This window comes from Triticum urartu, chromosome 5A (assembly GCF_056163025.1).
Source record: "Triticum urartu cultivar PI428250 chromosome 5A, HENAU_Tu73, whole genome shotgun sequence".
NCBI lineage: Eukaryota > Viridiplantae > Streptophyta > Magnoliopsida > Poales > Poaceae > Triticum > Triticum urartu.
In genome coordinates this window covers 391,815,368-391,830,262 of record NC_141877.1, presented here as the reverse complement: position 1 = coordinate 391,830,262, position 14,895 = coordinate 391,815,368, and the positions used below count along the sequence as shown (strand labels likewise).

General features: G+C 51.1%; 1 protein-coding gene and 1 pseudogene across 1 annotated transcript; one reads left to right on the top strand and one right to left on the bottom strand.

Moving 5' to 3' along the window:
• Positions 1–874: 874 nt before the first annotated feature.
• Positions 875–2,059, bottom strand: LOC125509195 (uncharacterized). Its single transcript, XM_048674108.2, has 2 exons — positions 1,472–2,059; positions 875–1,354 (listed from the first exon to the last, which is right to left on the bottom strand). Exons 1-2 carry the CDS (start codon positions 1,804–1,806, stop codon positions 1,189–1,191), a joined length of 501 nt encoding a protein of 166 aa, XP_048530065.1. The 5' UTR covers positions 1,807–2,059; the 3' UTR covers positions 875–1,188.
• Positions 2,060–10,242: 8,183 nt separating this feature from the next.
• Positions 10,243–11,157, top strand: LOC147971542 (uncharacterized; annotated as a pseudogene).
• The last annotated feature ends 3,738 nt before the right edge of the window (positions 11,158–14,895 follow it).

The window sequence follows — 14,895 nt, the reverse complement described above, 5'->3', positions numbered from 1 at the left end:
AATATACTCCTCCGCCCGGATTTACAAGGTTTATTAATTTAATCCTAAGCTGTATTTGTTTCAGTTTGTAGAAAAAAAGGTCATGACTGCCTACTACAACAAGGTTGCCCGGCTCTGGTGAAAGAGGGGCAATGACAGCGGTGCGCCTTCGGTTCACTCCAATACTTGTAGTCGTCGCTAGGTGGTCCACAGACATGGTTGTAATTTTATTACCTATTTTGTTCTTTGTACTGCTATGATTGAAAATGAATAGATTGAAAGTTTCTGAAAAAAAAGTTCATAGAAAAAAGGTCAAACATCTATTATATATTTAATATATTACAAAATACTTCCCGTAATAACATCTTATATTATGGGACGGAGAGAGTAGTATGTAGTGGCATCGATTTGGTGTTGTAATCTTACTCTTTAATAATATACACTTGATCAAATTAAAGGGTTTAACTGTAAACTTGGAGGAGAGAGTATTATATACTTGCACTTGCACATTGGAATAGTTGCGTACTAGAGTCGTCTGAATTTTGTCTTATTGTTGCAATTAGTGAGCAAGTGCTCAAGTAGTAAAGCCCACAGCCATATCCGTATCATGAGAGCCAACAAGCTTTAATACGCTGCTCACGGGATTGATTAGTAACCACGCGACTGGTTCAATGACTCTTAACTTTCAGCCTGGCGGCGGCCTCACGAGCACGTAACAACAGTGATCACATCCCTTTTGACTGCACACATCACCAAGACTTGATTACACTAGGCAAGATAAGGTTGTTTTTCTCTCTTCATTAAAGTGCAATTTCGTTAACGCATTCGGTCTACGCAGTGCTGCAATATGAACCGTCGAGGATGCACAAAGCCAAACAAGATAAGATCCGTGAGGTGATGCAATTAACTAATCGATCAGTAGTGGAGGACCGTAGGAAGGAACGATCTCAGAAACGGATTCGGGCTCCAAGTGTACATACAATTGATAAAAAGCTATGCAGTTGTACTGAGGCGATGGTCGATCGATCGACCAGCGGTGGCTGACGGCCTGCACAGATTACCAGCGATTCATATTGGAGGCGTTCGTACGTACTACGTACGAGAGTAATACATGCGTAGCGGGCGGTGAGAAGCGAGAGCTTCCAGAGCTACTGGCCGGCAGGTAGCTTCGGAAGATGATAGCGTGCCTGCCTCTCGTGCGCCGTCAGGTTAGGCCGCCGCCACCGTGCCGCCGGTGTCGGTCTTGCCGGAGCGGCCGCGGCTGGTCGCCGGCGCCGCCGCCTCGCTCATGGACCTTGACGTGCACTTGTCCTTCCACTCCTCGTGCGTTATGTGCTGCTGCCGGCACTCCAGGCTGCAGAAGGCCGCCTCGCCCCTGAAAAATCGTGCAACGGAAGCAGAAGCAAAGCAACAGATTAGTATATTGGCTAGTGGTGCTACTTGGCCATGGATGCACGTTGCACGTGCATGCAGGGGCGGACAGCTCACGTACTTGTACATGAAGGTGTCGCGGCCGGGGCCGAGGAGGCGGCGGCAGAGGCCGCAGTGGCGGAGGAACGCGGCCGTCTCGACCTTGGAGTAGTCGGCCGAGTTGCGCCGGAGCCCCGCCCGCGCCGGCGCCGCGCGCGCGCGGTACGCCGCGAGCCAGTCCGTCCCGGGGGCCCCGCTGCCGCCGCCTAGGGCCGCCAGCCAGTCCTGCCCCCCGCCGGCGCCACCTTCTTCGGCCTGCACCACCGCCTTGGCCTGCTCGTCCTCGTCCTCGTCCTCCAACACCACCGCCAACACGGACGGAGGCGCGACCTCCGTCAAGCTCGTCGTTCGCCTCATCGCGTTCCCCCACCTAGCTCCACCCCACACCACAGCCTAGCTCCTCCCTTAACCGACAAACCAAGACGTACGCCTCTGCTCTCGCACGATCCACCCTACCAGACGCACGCCCGCAAAGTCCGTAAATGGTGCGAGGAAGCGGAGCTGGGAGGGGGGGACGAGGAGGAGGCGGCGGCCATGGAAGTGCGTCAGTGTGCTTGTGGAGAGGAAGAGGCGAGGGTGGGGATCTGCGACTGCGAGAGGGTGGGAGGGAGGAGGGGGAAGATAAAGAGGGGGGAAAGGATCTGGGCCGTCGGATGGGGTCCCATGACCGATCGGATCCACGTCAGCGCACTGATTGTTATTCCCCTGGGCCCTGGGCCCTGGGCCGCCTCGTGCTCGCGCCTGATTGCTGCGCGCTTGTTCGCTTCCGGGCGCTCGGTCGGGGGCCTGTCGCAACGTCGTTCGCCGAATTTATTACGATTCCAGGCGCCTCTTGGCAACTTTCATTGGCTGGTTTTTGCTACCAGTAGCAGGAGGAGGAGCATTATTGTGACGGTGAAGTTTTTGTGAAGGATAGAAAGGGAGGACGTGTGATTCAGCAGCTCGATGCATGAGATGAAAGCTGAGTTTGTGGTTGGGTTACGTAGCAACTGTAGACCCCATATATTTTTTATTTACTTTGTAATACCCCCTCTTTTCCGGTTTATAAGGCCTCTCCCAATGCTCCACCTTGTACATGTGCTAAGGTTGCCATGTAGGCAAAAAAGATGATGTGGCAAGGTAATTAAGAGAAGAGAGATGGGTGTGGTAGCCCCAGGAAGAAACAATGCCAAGCGCGGGAACTTAAGGAAAACACTTAAATGAAAGAAGCCCACCAATGCATGGACAACTTTAGTTGCTAAATCACTAAATGAAGGATGCTTAGCAATAACAAGCTAAGCACCTTTGCATTGGGGACTTTAGTTGCTTAGATTTTTAATGTGCTTAGCACCTCATCTTAGCACTAGTGCATTGGAGGAGGTCTAAGGCTCAATTCAAAAATCTCACCAACCAAGATAGATGATGAGTGGTGGAATATTTTTTGTAGTTTGCAAAAGCATCCAATTAATGCTCTTGTTTTCCTCAAAAAATTATGTTTACGAATGCATTAATTGCAATGCATGCATGCATAAAGTGCATGCATTGGTCAGTTTTCTCTTAATACTTGCATGCAATGATTTAATGCACCTTAACGTCTGAACATGTGATCGGGAACAATCAAATTGAGCCTTATAAAATGGAAAAACTAAAATTTTGAGATAAGTCCTATAAACCGGAAAGGAGGGAGTAATTCAGAAATGACATATTCAAACCAACAAAGTACATGTATGAGTGCCTAGCTTGTGTTGAAAAGTTGAAAGGAACAACATGCATCATGCTGTCATCAAATTTATCTATCGGTATACTTGCTAGACTTCTTTTTCTTCCTTCTTTTCGACTCCGCGCCTTGCATCGTTGGTCGTCAAAAACAACGACAACGAGAAGTAGACCATGGATCATCTACAATTATGTGCAAGATCTACACCACTACAGTTGTTTGTCTCAAAAGAATAGCAGAGGTGGTATCTTTTCATCAAACTCGCTTTGGTGTTGATTTTTGGTGTAGGGGTCACTGCCTAGGTGACTTGGTCTTACTCATATACTATCACAGCTGAGTAGGATCTAGTGAAGTACTCAAAAGAAAGAGAAAAGGGATGTTGCGCGATCTAGCATAAAAAACATGTGAAATTGGAGATGGAGAAGCTATATATACACCTCCGAGAAATCAAACGAGTCCTCCATCCACTCAACGCAGGTATAAACGCAAGAGAAAAGAAAGGGGTTCACTGAAGAATTGATGGAGTTTCAGCTTAGCTAGGGTTCTTGCCCTTTCCGAAAAAAAAAACTAGGGCTCTTGGCGAAAACGGTTTCTCAACATGCGTGACTTATATCACACATATTTGTGTTTTTTCATTTTATCATCAAATGATTACATATTTATATACAAAAAGACATTCCATATTTTTTATTATTTCGGATTTTGTTTTACACTTCATATTTTGTGGGGAAATAATAAATACACATTTTTCGTGTGCTACTGACACAGTAGCAAGATTTTGTAGCGGCGACTGTCTTTGACTTGCAGAGTTGTAAACTTGTAATATGTTCACCATTGGTAGTGACAACTATGTAAAATAACCATAAATAGTTTTCCCGATCCCGCATCACGTCATACTCTTCAAGAGTGTTAAATCATACTAGAAAACATGATATTCCTTTTTTTATCAAAATTATAACAATTCCATTTTAAATGAATACCCGTGTTTATCAAGTGAATATTAATCCTCAAATAAATAGCAATAAAGAATATGTAGAAAAATACACAATGACATTTTTTGAAACTTTCATTGTCATATCCTTTTTTGGAAAATTCAATCTAATTGTTTGGTAAATCTGCAACACTGACTATTCTGGGTACCAAGTATGTAGGAATTTCTTGTCAATATCAATGAAAAGGTAATTGCATGGGAAAAATCAATGACGAATGGTATTTGTGCATCATAAACTAATCCAATTTTTTATTCTAAAAGAACGCCTATTCTAAGGTTTGAAATGAGAACGTGGAAACCATGGGGTGTAGAATCATGATGATATGGTTACTTAAAAAAAAGTGACACTAGGGCTACAAAAGTAATGTTGCACCTTCTTTTAGCAGATATATGTTGCAACTGAAAAAACAAAAACTTTTATGGATGCACATAATTTTTTTTAAGTTCATACATGTATATCTTGAGCAAAAGTATATAGCTAACTGTCTATGCACAGAAGGAGTCAAAAGGAAGGAGAGCCAGAAGCAACACGGTAAGTGCAAACAATTTTGTAATGTGCATATGTTGTTTCAAAATTTGTAGGTCAGTACTTCAACTCTGCATTGGACGATTGAAAGGAAATATTAGTTTTAGATGTGCAACATACTATGTTTCAAGATTGTGGTGCCATATAATTGTTTTTTGGTCCTTCTCACATAAAAGAGCCATTTATCATACTCGTACACACTCTCACTCCATTTGCTGTGTCATTTATCGACAAACTAGTGTGCCCCCTCCTTTGTCATGGTCTTAGGGTTATGATTTCTTAAAATGGATAATTAGAAAAAAGATGCAAAACATAATATACAAAACCTAATAGTATGTAGTGAGACTATGTGAACGAAAAAAAATCACTTGTGAGAATAATCATGTCAATGTTATTGAATAGTGGCACTATTCGCCAATGTACACAAGTACCTTTACCTGAACCATGAACACCAAGACAACAAAGTGAATGTGCCTTTTTGTGTTTGGTGTGCATAGGTTGGATGTTTTTTCTTTACTTTGGAACATAGGCAATTTTAGTATCAAGCAAAACATAAGAAAAATCATAGCAATGATATTGGTTAAATTACAACAGGACGTCTAAGGCTTGTTTGAACTAAGGAATTGGGATATAATGTTTCTGAAACAGAGGCAAGAGCTTTGCCTCATCTCATTAATTAAGAAGGGTAAGACAATGTTTTAAAGGTCACAGAACCACACAAGTCCGAAACACGAGAATCACTCTTCCGGAATTAAGTTGCCCAAAATTCTAGCCCCGACGACAACTCAGGTCTTCACCTCATCCTTAATCGCCGCGGCCATGCTGGAAGGAAGGAAAGCTTTGGAACGGAACACCCTAGCGTTCCTCGCATTCCAAATCTCCCAGCATATGAGCATCTATAGAGAGTTGTTGGCCTTCTTGGAGTTCCTTAGACCTATTTATCATATTGAATGAGAAGGTTGACACCACAAATATTATGTATATTCCCAGCATGCACCATAATTTTGTACTCCTCCGTTCATAAATCTTGTCGGGGTTTTACTTGCTTACATGTTTTTTTAAAGATCACTAAGCATATTCTTCCGAGTCATGCCTGCATTTTTTTTCAAATTCAAATTCCTACAAAATTTCAGGAGAGCATTCGAAGAGTTTCTGGAACGATGGCATCATGCCTTCTAAAGAGAACCGAAAAAACAAATGTAAAAAAATGGTAAGCTCAGGCCTGATAAAGTGCACCCAAAGGAATCGAAGCGTGGCCCCGTCCTAAGCTGGATGACCTCGACCCGTAGAACAGTGCGCGCCAAGCGCCGAATAGAACACGAGCGAGGCGGACATACTACGGAACCCAGTCCCCACAAGTCAGTTACTTTTGTTGCTGCAACAGGAGGAGGTGCACGGTTGATTGTACCGTGGCCAGGTGCCCACGTGCCCGGCCTTTATAGGCGGGGAGTGCAAGACCTGTTCGTGCAAGGTGATCGTCTGCGCAGCACGGAAGACGGGCAACTCTGTGGCTGGCTGTTTGTGTAGAGTTTTCTTTTTTTTCATGGTAAAACGTTTCTCATTCATACCATAAATATCAAAGTACAAGTCGCGTAAAGATCGTCATGACAAAACTGAAAAGACAACAGAATGTATCTAAACATCGTGTAGAGTTGTCGTTTAGGCCCGGTTCGGATAGGCAACTTCGCAAAATTGAATATGTATTAAAATAGTATACATACTCTAGTATTTTACTGTACACAAATAAAACCATCTGATTTCCGGAAAAAAAGTCCAAATACAAACAAGGAAATCATCTCTTCACACCCTTTGGTAAGCTAGAACTCACATCCAAGAAAATTGTGACGTCCACCGTCTAGTTCTCCCGGGTCCTGGTCTACCGGCGTATGTGGGCAAATGGGCCTAATTCTGAGAAATGGAAACCGGACTTTCAAAGTCCCCTTTGCGGCGCGAAAAGAAAATATTTGGATATGTTTTTGTATGATCCATGTTTCGTTTATCTAATATAAAATTGATTGAATGTTGACAGGATGTTTTTGTATGAAAATCATACTAGCACAACAACCTCTACAATAATAGCTACTCCCTCCGTCCGAAAATACTTGTCATTAAAATGGATGTATCTAGATGTATTTTAATTCTAGATACATCTATTTTCATTCATTTTGATGACAAGTATTTTCGGACGGAGGGAGTGCTTTAGTATTTTGAGCATCAATACATGTAAGTATACGGACTGAACATGAAAGAATAATATCCTTGTCTTTGCCTTACAAAACTCTTTCATGTTATATATGTTTTAATTATTCATTATGCACATTGCAAGAGAAAATATTGAAAGTTGTGCATTGTAGGTTCTTGTGAAAGCAAACACCTATATTTTCAAAACAGATGGAATAATATGCACAGCTCACATGTATACATGTGCAAGACACGTCTCAACTATTGTATATGTACAATTAAATATCACAAAATTATCCCTTATAAATATCACAAAAATAGTTATCATGCAAAAGGACCAAGAGCTGGTGCAAATTGTTCTATCGACAACTGGAGTAGGAGAGAGAGCGTGAGAGCGCGGCTCCCCCACCAGATCCGCGCCGCTGGCCACTCCGGCCGCGGCGGCCACCTGCCGCAGCCGCCCCCCACCCCCGGGCCTCCCGCTCCTCCCCATGCCCTCCCCCGCGTCCCCCCGAGATCCCGGGTCGCCACCGGCGGGCTTGAATGGCCCTCACCTGCGAGCCTGGATCTGTCCGCCGGGCCATCCGAGGTCGCTGCCACCCCCTACCCTCTGGCCGCGCTTGAGGCTGAATCGCCGCCGCAAATCCTGCAGCGTGGGGCGTCCCCCGTGGACGCCCCCCTCTCGGACCGGGAGTCCAAGCCCGCCACCCCCAGTTCGAGCAGCAACGCCTTCGATCCATCATCGTCGCGCCTTCCCTCCTGCCAGATCTCGCCCCCAACGACATTGATGAGTCCTCCGACGGCATTGAAGAGGGATGGGAGATGCACCTTTCTCGCAAAAGCAAGCAGGCCCTCAAAGCCTCGGCGGTCCGTGTGTCCCCCCGCCGCGGGTCTCCTCTCAGACCACGGTCCGGCCGCAGCTCTGTCCCGGGGCGCGAGGCCTTCCCGAGCAAATTTAAGGGGCTCTGCTTCCGCTGCCTGCGCTCCAGACACCGCCGCGTCGATTGCCACGATCCCCTTCATTGTATCATCTGCAGAATACCATGCCACTACGGCAGAGAGTGCCCCCAAAACATTAGGAACCGGCGGGGCGACGGCTCGGTGCGCGACCGCCTGGGCTCGGGTGCCGTCCCGCGTCCTGTCCGCGAGCGCCTCGTCTTCCCCGACCGCTCCGCCACGCCTCCCATGGCCATCGGCGACGTCCCCGGGGTCGACCACAGGCGTTGGCCCCGTTCAAGCCACAAGGTGATTGCCTCCACGCCGTCCCTGGAGCAGCAAGTCTTCCTCCTACAGCAGCACGCGGGGGTGGTGACCGCCGTTAGCAAGGTCCACGCCGCCAGCCCATTCCCCATCGGCCGGGCCATGGAGAAGGAGTTTTAGATCCCTGCGCATCTCCTCCGCATCACCAGCCATGACCCGGAGGACTTCTTCGTCCACTTCCACCTACCCACCCACAAGGATCTGGTCGTGCGCCAGGGCACGATCATGTTGGACGGCGTCCAGTTCCTCCTGGAGCCTTGGCGCGAAGACACTCACGCGGTGCACGCCACCTGGATGTTGCACGTGCGCGTCGTCCTGGAGAAGCTGCCATGCAGCTCTGGACCCTGGAGGGGGCGGCCGAAGCGCTCGGCGACTAGGTCATTATCGACCGGTTTGACAGCCGCACCTTCGAGCGGGCCGACGCGAAGACGTTTGCCGTCTGGGTGTGGGTGCGGGAGCTGCACCACATCCCCACCAGTCAGACGCTCTGGAAGCACGCGCGGGGTGCGGGCCGGGTGGAGGAGATGCACGGCTTCTCTCCGCCGATCTGGGCCGTCGCTCCACCGCTGGCCCTGCTTCGATGGGACATCCTAGTGCACATCGACCGCATCGAGGATTGGGCCCCTCTGTCCCCGCGGTCCTCCCACTCCGGACAGAGCGGCCTCCCCCTCCTCGGATGACAATGACAACGACCGCCCGTACCCACGTCGCCCTCCTGCCGGCGGCTGGACCCACGGGATCGAGGACGGGCGCCCCGTGCAGGACCTGGGCGCTGGCGCGGTGCGCGCGATCCTGGCGCCGGGCGCTGGCGCGGGCTGTGCCCGCCCCCAGGCGCCGGTGGTGTCCACGGGCTGCCGGGGCATGCCATCCGCGGGCGCCAGGCGCGGCCACGACAGCGAAGACGGCGACGGCCACAGGCGGTCCTGGAAGGACACCCTACTGGGGCGGGGACGTGGAAAGGAGCCCGTTGCGGCAACCATGGACCCTCCCCCCGAGTGCCACCGCAGCCGCACGCCCACCTCCCGCCACCGTTAGGGGGCGCCCCGAGGACGCCGGAGCAGCTCTGATCACCAAGGCAAGCGCCACGACAATGGCACCGGCAACGGCTACGTCCATGCTACGCAGCGCGGAAAGGGTGCGGGCGGCTCCAAGCGTCTTGAGCGCGGTCAGTCTTCACGGACCGCTCCGCCCCCAGCAAACCCGCTCCTTGCTCCGCCGCGCCCCCTGCGTCCCCCCGCGGCGGCCGCGGAAGCGGACCCGGTGGCCGAGTTCTTCGAAGAAGCTGGCAAGGAGCTCCCGCCCCCACCACGCCCGGACCCCAGGGCCGTCGTGGTGGACGCGACAGCGGCTAAGAAGGTGGACAAGCCCCTCTCCTTCTCTGAGCGCGAGGAGGGAAATGACGGCGACACGGACGACATCGACATGGGCCCTGCCCTCTCCCTCGTAAGGCACACCCCAGCGATGGCGGACACTCATTCCCTGCAGCTCGGCGCCGTGACTAGCCAAGTCTGCCACTTGCAGATCAGCGGGGAGGGTGACAAGGACGCGACCAAGCAACTTTTTTCCAAAACCCCGGCCCCGGTAATTGGCCGGGCACCTCCCCGCTCCAAGACCCCGCTCCGCCCCAGGCCTGCGGCGACCCGCCACAGCGCACGTCAAGCTAGCAACCCGTCCACGGTCCCCGTCAGCCAGCGCGCCACCCTCCGCATCATCCATGGCCTCAGCATCCTCGGTCCGAAGGAAGCTATGACCGCGAAGGAAGCCGAGGCCCTCATCAAGCGCTTCAACGAGCCGCTGTCCGACACCGACATCCACACCATCGCTAGGCTTACCAACCTCGACCCGGCCGCGCTGCGGGTGGCGGCCGACATGCAGGGCCCTGACGGAGAGGCCCCGGAGGCCATGCTTTCCCCATGTTAGTGCGTTCATGTTGTAGTTCGCTCCGGCGACGCCCAGCGTTCGGCTGGGTTGAGCTAGGTCTAGTTTGTTGCTGTCCTTGTAGTAGGCGTAGAGGCGCTGCCGTCTGCCGGCGGATATTGGGGCCTATTGGTGGCCGCCGGCAACCCCCGGATCGCGAGGAGGTGTACCCGTCTTTTCTTAATGATATTCGTAGTCGTCGGAGCAGCTTCATAGTGTTTAATGATTGACACAAATTGCCCCATCATGAGTTGGAACATCCGTGTCTTAAACACGCCGGCGCGACGCGCAGTTGTCTGCGAAACAGCAGAAGCTCATAGGCTAGCCATCCTTTGCCTCCAGGAGACCAAAATCGAGACCTGGAATCGCCCCCTTGTCAAGGACGTCGGCGGTACAAGACTAACCGATTGCGTTGTGCTCCCCGCCTCCGGTACCAAGGGAGGGGCTGCAATCTTCTGGGACAGCTCTGCTGTAGATGTACAGTCGCATGCCATCGGCCTTTTCTCCATCACTGCTCGCGTCACCCTGAGGTCAACAGCAACAACGTTTTGGCTGACCATGGTGTATGGCCCCGTCGACGATGGCAGAAAGGACGAGTTCCTGTCAGAAATAGCTAGGACGGCGCCGCCACCAAATGACCCATGGCTCATCAATGGAGATTTCAACCTCATATACAAGGCTAGTGACAAGAACAATAGCAACATCAACCGTAGAATGATGGGAAAATTCCGCGCGGCGATCGACGCCGCAGGACTTCGAGAGATTAGATGCAAAAACCGCCGCTTCACATGGAGTAATGAGCGCGATGATCCGACTCTTGTCAGCATCGACAAGTTCTTTTGCAGCAACGCCTGGGACACCATCTTCCCAACCTTCCTCCTGCATGCCGCTTCAACGTCCTGCTCCGACCACTGCCCCCTTCTGCTCGCCGCAACAACTGCACCACGCCGACCGGCTCGTTTTCGGTTTGAATCCTTCTGGCCGCGCTTTCCCCATTTCCACGAAACGGTGCAACATGCGTGGGATCGCCCCGTTGCCTCTAGTTGTGCATAGAAGCGCATCCGTGTAAAACTAGATAGGGTGGCAAATGATCTCAAAATATGGGCAAAGGGTTTTTTCAGCAACACTCGCCTCTAGCTGCAGATTGCAAATGAAGTTGTCCTCCGCCTTGACACCGCCCAAGAACATAGACAACTTTCTGCCGGCGAGCTCTCTCTCCGGAAGAAGCTCAAGCTCCGCGTCCTAGGGCTGGTGGCGATCGAGAGAGCCAGAAAGCGCCAGGTCTCGCGCATCACTTGGCTGCGGGCTGGTGAAGTCCAATCGGCCTTTTTCAGGCCAAAATCAACGCTAGGCGATAGAAAAACTTCATCCACGCCATCCACACGCCAGTCTCCATCGTCACGTCACACAGCGACAATGCCAGCGCCATCTACGACCACTTCAACTCCTCACTTGGAGCGGCGCCAGCCAGAGACACCACTATTGCCTGGAACTCGCTCAATCTTCCATCGCTGCCGGCTGTAGGTTTAGATAACCCATTCTCGGAGGAGGAGGTCTGGCAGGGATTTGTGCTTCTCCGCAGGAAAAAGCGCCTGGACCGGATGGCTTCAACGGAACATTCTTCCGAACATGCTGGATGATCATTAAGCTAGACGTCATGGCAGTCTTCCACCAGTTCTATCACCTTGCCGGTGGGGATGTGGCCGCCATCAACCGGGCAATGGTCGTTCTCCTCCCCAAGAAGGACGGAGCGGCCGCGATCACGAACTACCGTCCGATTAGTCTGATCCATTCAATAGCGAAGCTAATATCCAAGGTCCTCTCCATGAGGCTGGCGAAGGTGATCCACACTATCGTTTCTCCGGCGCAAACGGCATTCCTCAAAACCAAATGCATCCATGATAGTTACCTCTATGTGCAAAACACCATTCGCCACCTCCATCGACGCAAAACGCCAGCACTGCTCATGAAGCTCGACATCGAGAAGGCGTTCGACACGGTCTCGTGGGACTACCTGCTAGAGTTGCTACAGTAGCTAGGGTTTAGCGCGCGCTGGTGAGATTGGGTGGCCCTCCTCCTCTCCTCGGTGTCCTCGGCGGTTTCTTTAAACGGGGTGCTGAGCCGCCACTTTTCTCACCATCGCGGCCTTCGCCAGGGCGACCCGCTCTCACCGTTTCTCTTCATCCTTGCCATAGACCCTCTGCACCACCTGTTGGCAAAAGCGGTCGAGCTACAATTCCTACAACAGATACCTGGCCGCGAGTTGAAGCTCAGGGTGAGTCTTTACGCCGACGACGTGGTTGTCTTCATCAACCCAATCCGTCAGGAGGTCGACGCTCTCCTGGGCATCCTACACCAATTCGGACGCGCTACAGGGTTAAGCATCAACACAGAAAAATCCACGGCATCGCCGGTCAGCTGCAACGACCTAGACCTCGCACATGTGCTGCACAATTTCGGCGGCTCAATCGCCCCTTTTCCGATCAAATACCTGGGTCTGCCACTCATCACTGGCCGACTTCGGCTAGTGCACCTACAATTCATCATTGATAGGATCAAGGCTCGGCTGGCAGGCTGGAAGAGAAACCTAATCCACATCGCGGGGCGGCGCGTGCTGATCCGCTACGTTCTCAGCACCATGCCCACCTTTGCACTCACAGTACTGAAGGTGCCAAAAAAGATCCTCAAGGAAATCGACAAATGTCGCCGCCACTTCCTTTGGAAGCAAGACGAGGAAATCTCCGGCGCAAGTTGCAAAGTTAGCTGGGTAGCAGTCTGCACTCCAACAGAAAAAGGAGGCCTGGGAGTTCCTGACCTCTCGCGGTTTGGACGTGCCCTTCGCCTGCGCTGGCCCTGGCTCGCATGGTGCCACCCTGAGTGCCCATGGGTGGGCTCGCCCCTGCCTTGCAACGATGACGACCTCTCCCTCTTCACGGCGGCCACCTTGGTCTGCATTGGCGACGACACGACGGCGTCCTTCTGGCACTCTCATTGGATGGGACCGGGAACGCTCGCCCAGCAATTCCCATGGTTGGTTCTGCATGCCCGGAGAAAGAACAGGACAGTGAAGGAGGCCCTGGCGGATGACACCTGGATCAAGGACCTAGCTCATGGCCTTACTGAACATCTGATCCACGACGTCCTGATCTTGCATAGACGGCTCCATGGCGTAGCCGGCGAACTGCAGGCGGGCACCTCCGACTCCATTAGATGGATCCTCGAGCGGACGGGCGAATACTCGGCAGCATCAGCTTATCGGGTGCAATTCCAGGGCATGACGACCTCGATTTTCGGCAAGATCATATGGAGTGCTTGGGCCCTCAGGAAGATCAAGATGTTTGTTTGGCTCATGCTGCAAAACAGGCTGTGGTGCAACGACAAACTTCAACACCGCGGCTGGAAGAACGAATACTTCTGCCAATTGTGCACTCGAAACCTTGAATCCTCGAAGCATCTGTTCTGGGAGTGCCCAATGGCTAGGGTGTTTGGGAAACAATAAGCTTATGGACGGGCTGCGCCTCGCTAGCTCTAGCTGCGAGCTGGCGTGACCTCCAGCACTCCTCCATTGCGCTGGCCGCCCTGGACAGGGCCACAGCAAGATGGCGATAAGGCACCAACATGCTGCTATTGCTGGTTTGCTGGGAGATATGGCATGAACGAAACAACGCCACCTTCAGGAAAAGCACCCCAAGGGCCTCCAACATCACCAGAAGGATCACAGACTGCATCGAGCTTTGGCGAGCCGCAGGTGCATCCTGCATTGAGAGCCCCTTCGGGGAACCACCATGAGATATAAACCCTAGATTTTTATTGCTTGAGGATTGCCGATCTGTGGCAAGCCCTCTGATCCCCTGGATCCTCTCTCCACCTTTTTTCCCACTGCTTCCTGCTTATCAATGAAATGCCAGCGAAAAGCTGTATCTTTCAAAAAAAAGACAACTGGAGTAACCATTGTGAACCATTATTCTTTGAAGAAGTTACCAGTTATTATCAATCATATAGCATGATTGAGATAATATTTTTCCGTACATGGAGTCATCATGTTTTCACCAATCTTACTGAATAGAAAGTAAAAATGTGGCCAATGGTTCCCGATTCTGTTTTGACCACAACTCACATGTACAGATGGTTCCATCGCTCACATGTCCAAATGGTTCCATTGCTCACATGTCCGAACGGTTCCAACACTTAGAAAATGAAGTCGAATTGGCAGTAAAGCATTTCGGAGAACGGTTTCAACATAGACAGTAAGTTGCTAACCTCGCTTATCTTTACTGCAAGCGCCATCATATGTGTTAGGAAGGTCACCGCCTGATCAAGGTTCTTCGTCTCCCACCAGAAATTGACGAACCTCTAGTTTAGCTTCTCCATTTCCCTGTTGGTGACTACATTTTTTGCTCCTTCGGTCGGCACCACGGTTTCGTTCAGGTTCATCTTTGCTCACTTCGTGTGTCATCAAATTGTAGGATTGAAAGTAGGTTTAGAGGGGGTGATTAGACTACTTGACTAAATAAAAATCTAACATTTTGCCAATTTCAAGTCTTGGCAGATTTTAGCAACTTAGCACAAGTCAAGCAATCAACCTACACATGCAATTCTAAAAGTGTAGCGGCGGAAAGTAAAACATTGCATATGAAGATAAAGGGAAAGGTTTGGAGAAGGCAAACGCAATGTAGACACGGAGATTTTTGTCGGGTTCCAATAGGTGGTGCTATCGTACGTCCACGTTGATGCAGACTTCAACCCACAAAGGGTAATGGTTGCGCGAGTCCACGGAGGGCTCCAGCCAGGAAGGGTCCATGAAGAAGCAACCTTGTCTATCTCACCATGGCCATCGCCCATGAAGGACCTGCCTCACTCGGGTGGATCTTCATG

Coding starts and splice junctions, on each gene's coding strand:
- LOC125509195 (XM_048674108.2), bottom strand. CDS start 1,806: ATGAGGCGAACGACGAGCTTGACGGAGGTCGCGCCTCCGTCCGTGTTG. Junction 1,355..1,471: donor CGCGACACCTTCATGTACAA/GTACGTGAGCTG, acceptor ACGATTTTTCAG/GGGCGAGGCGGCCTTCTGCA.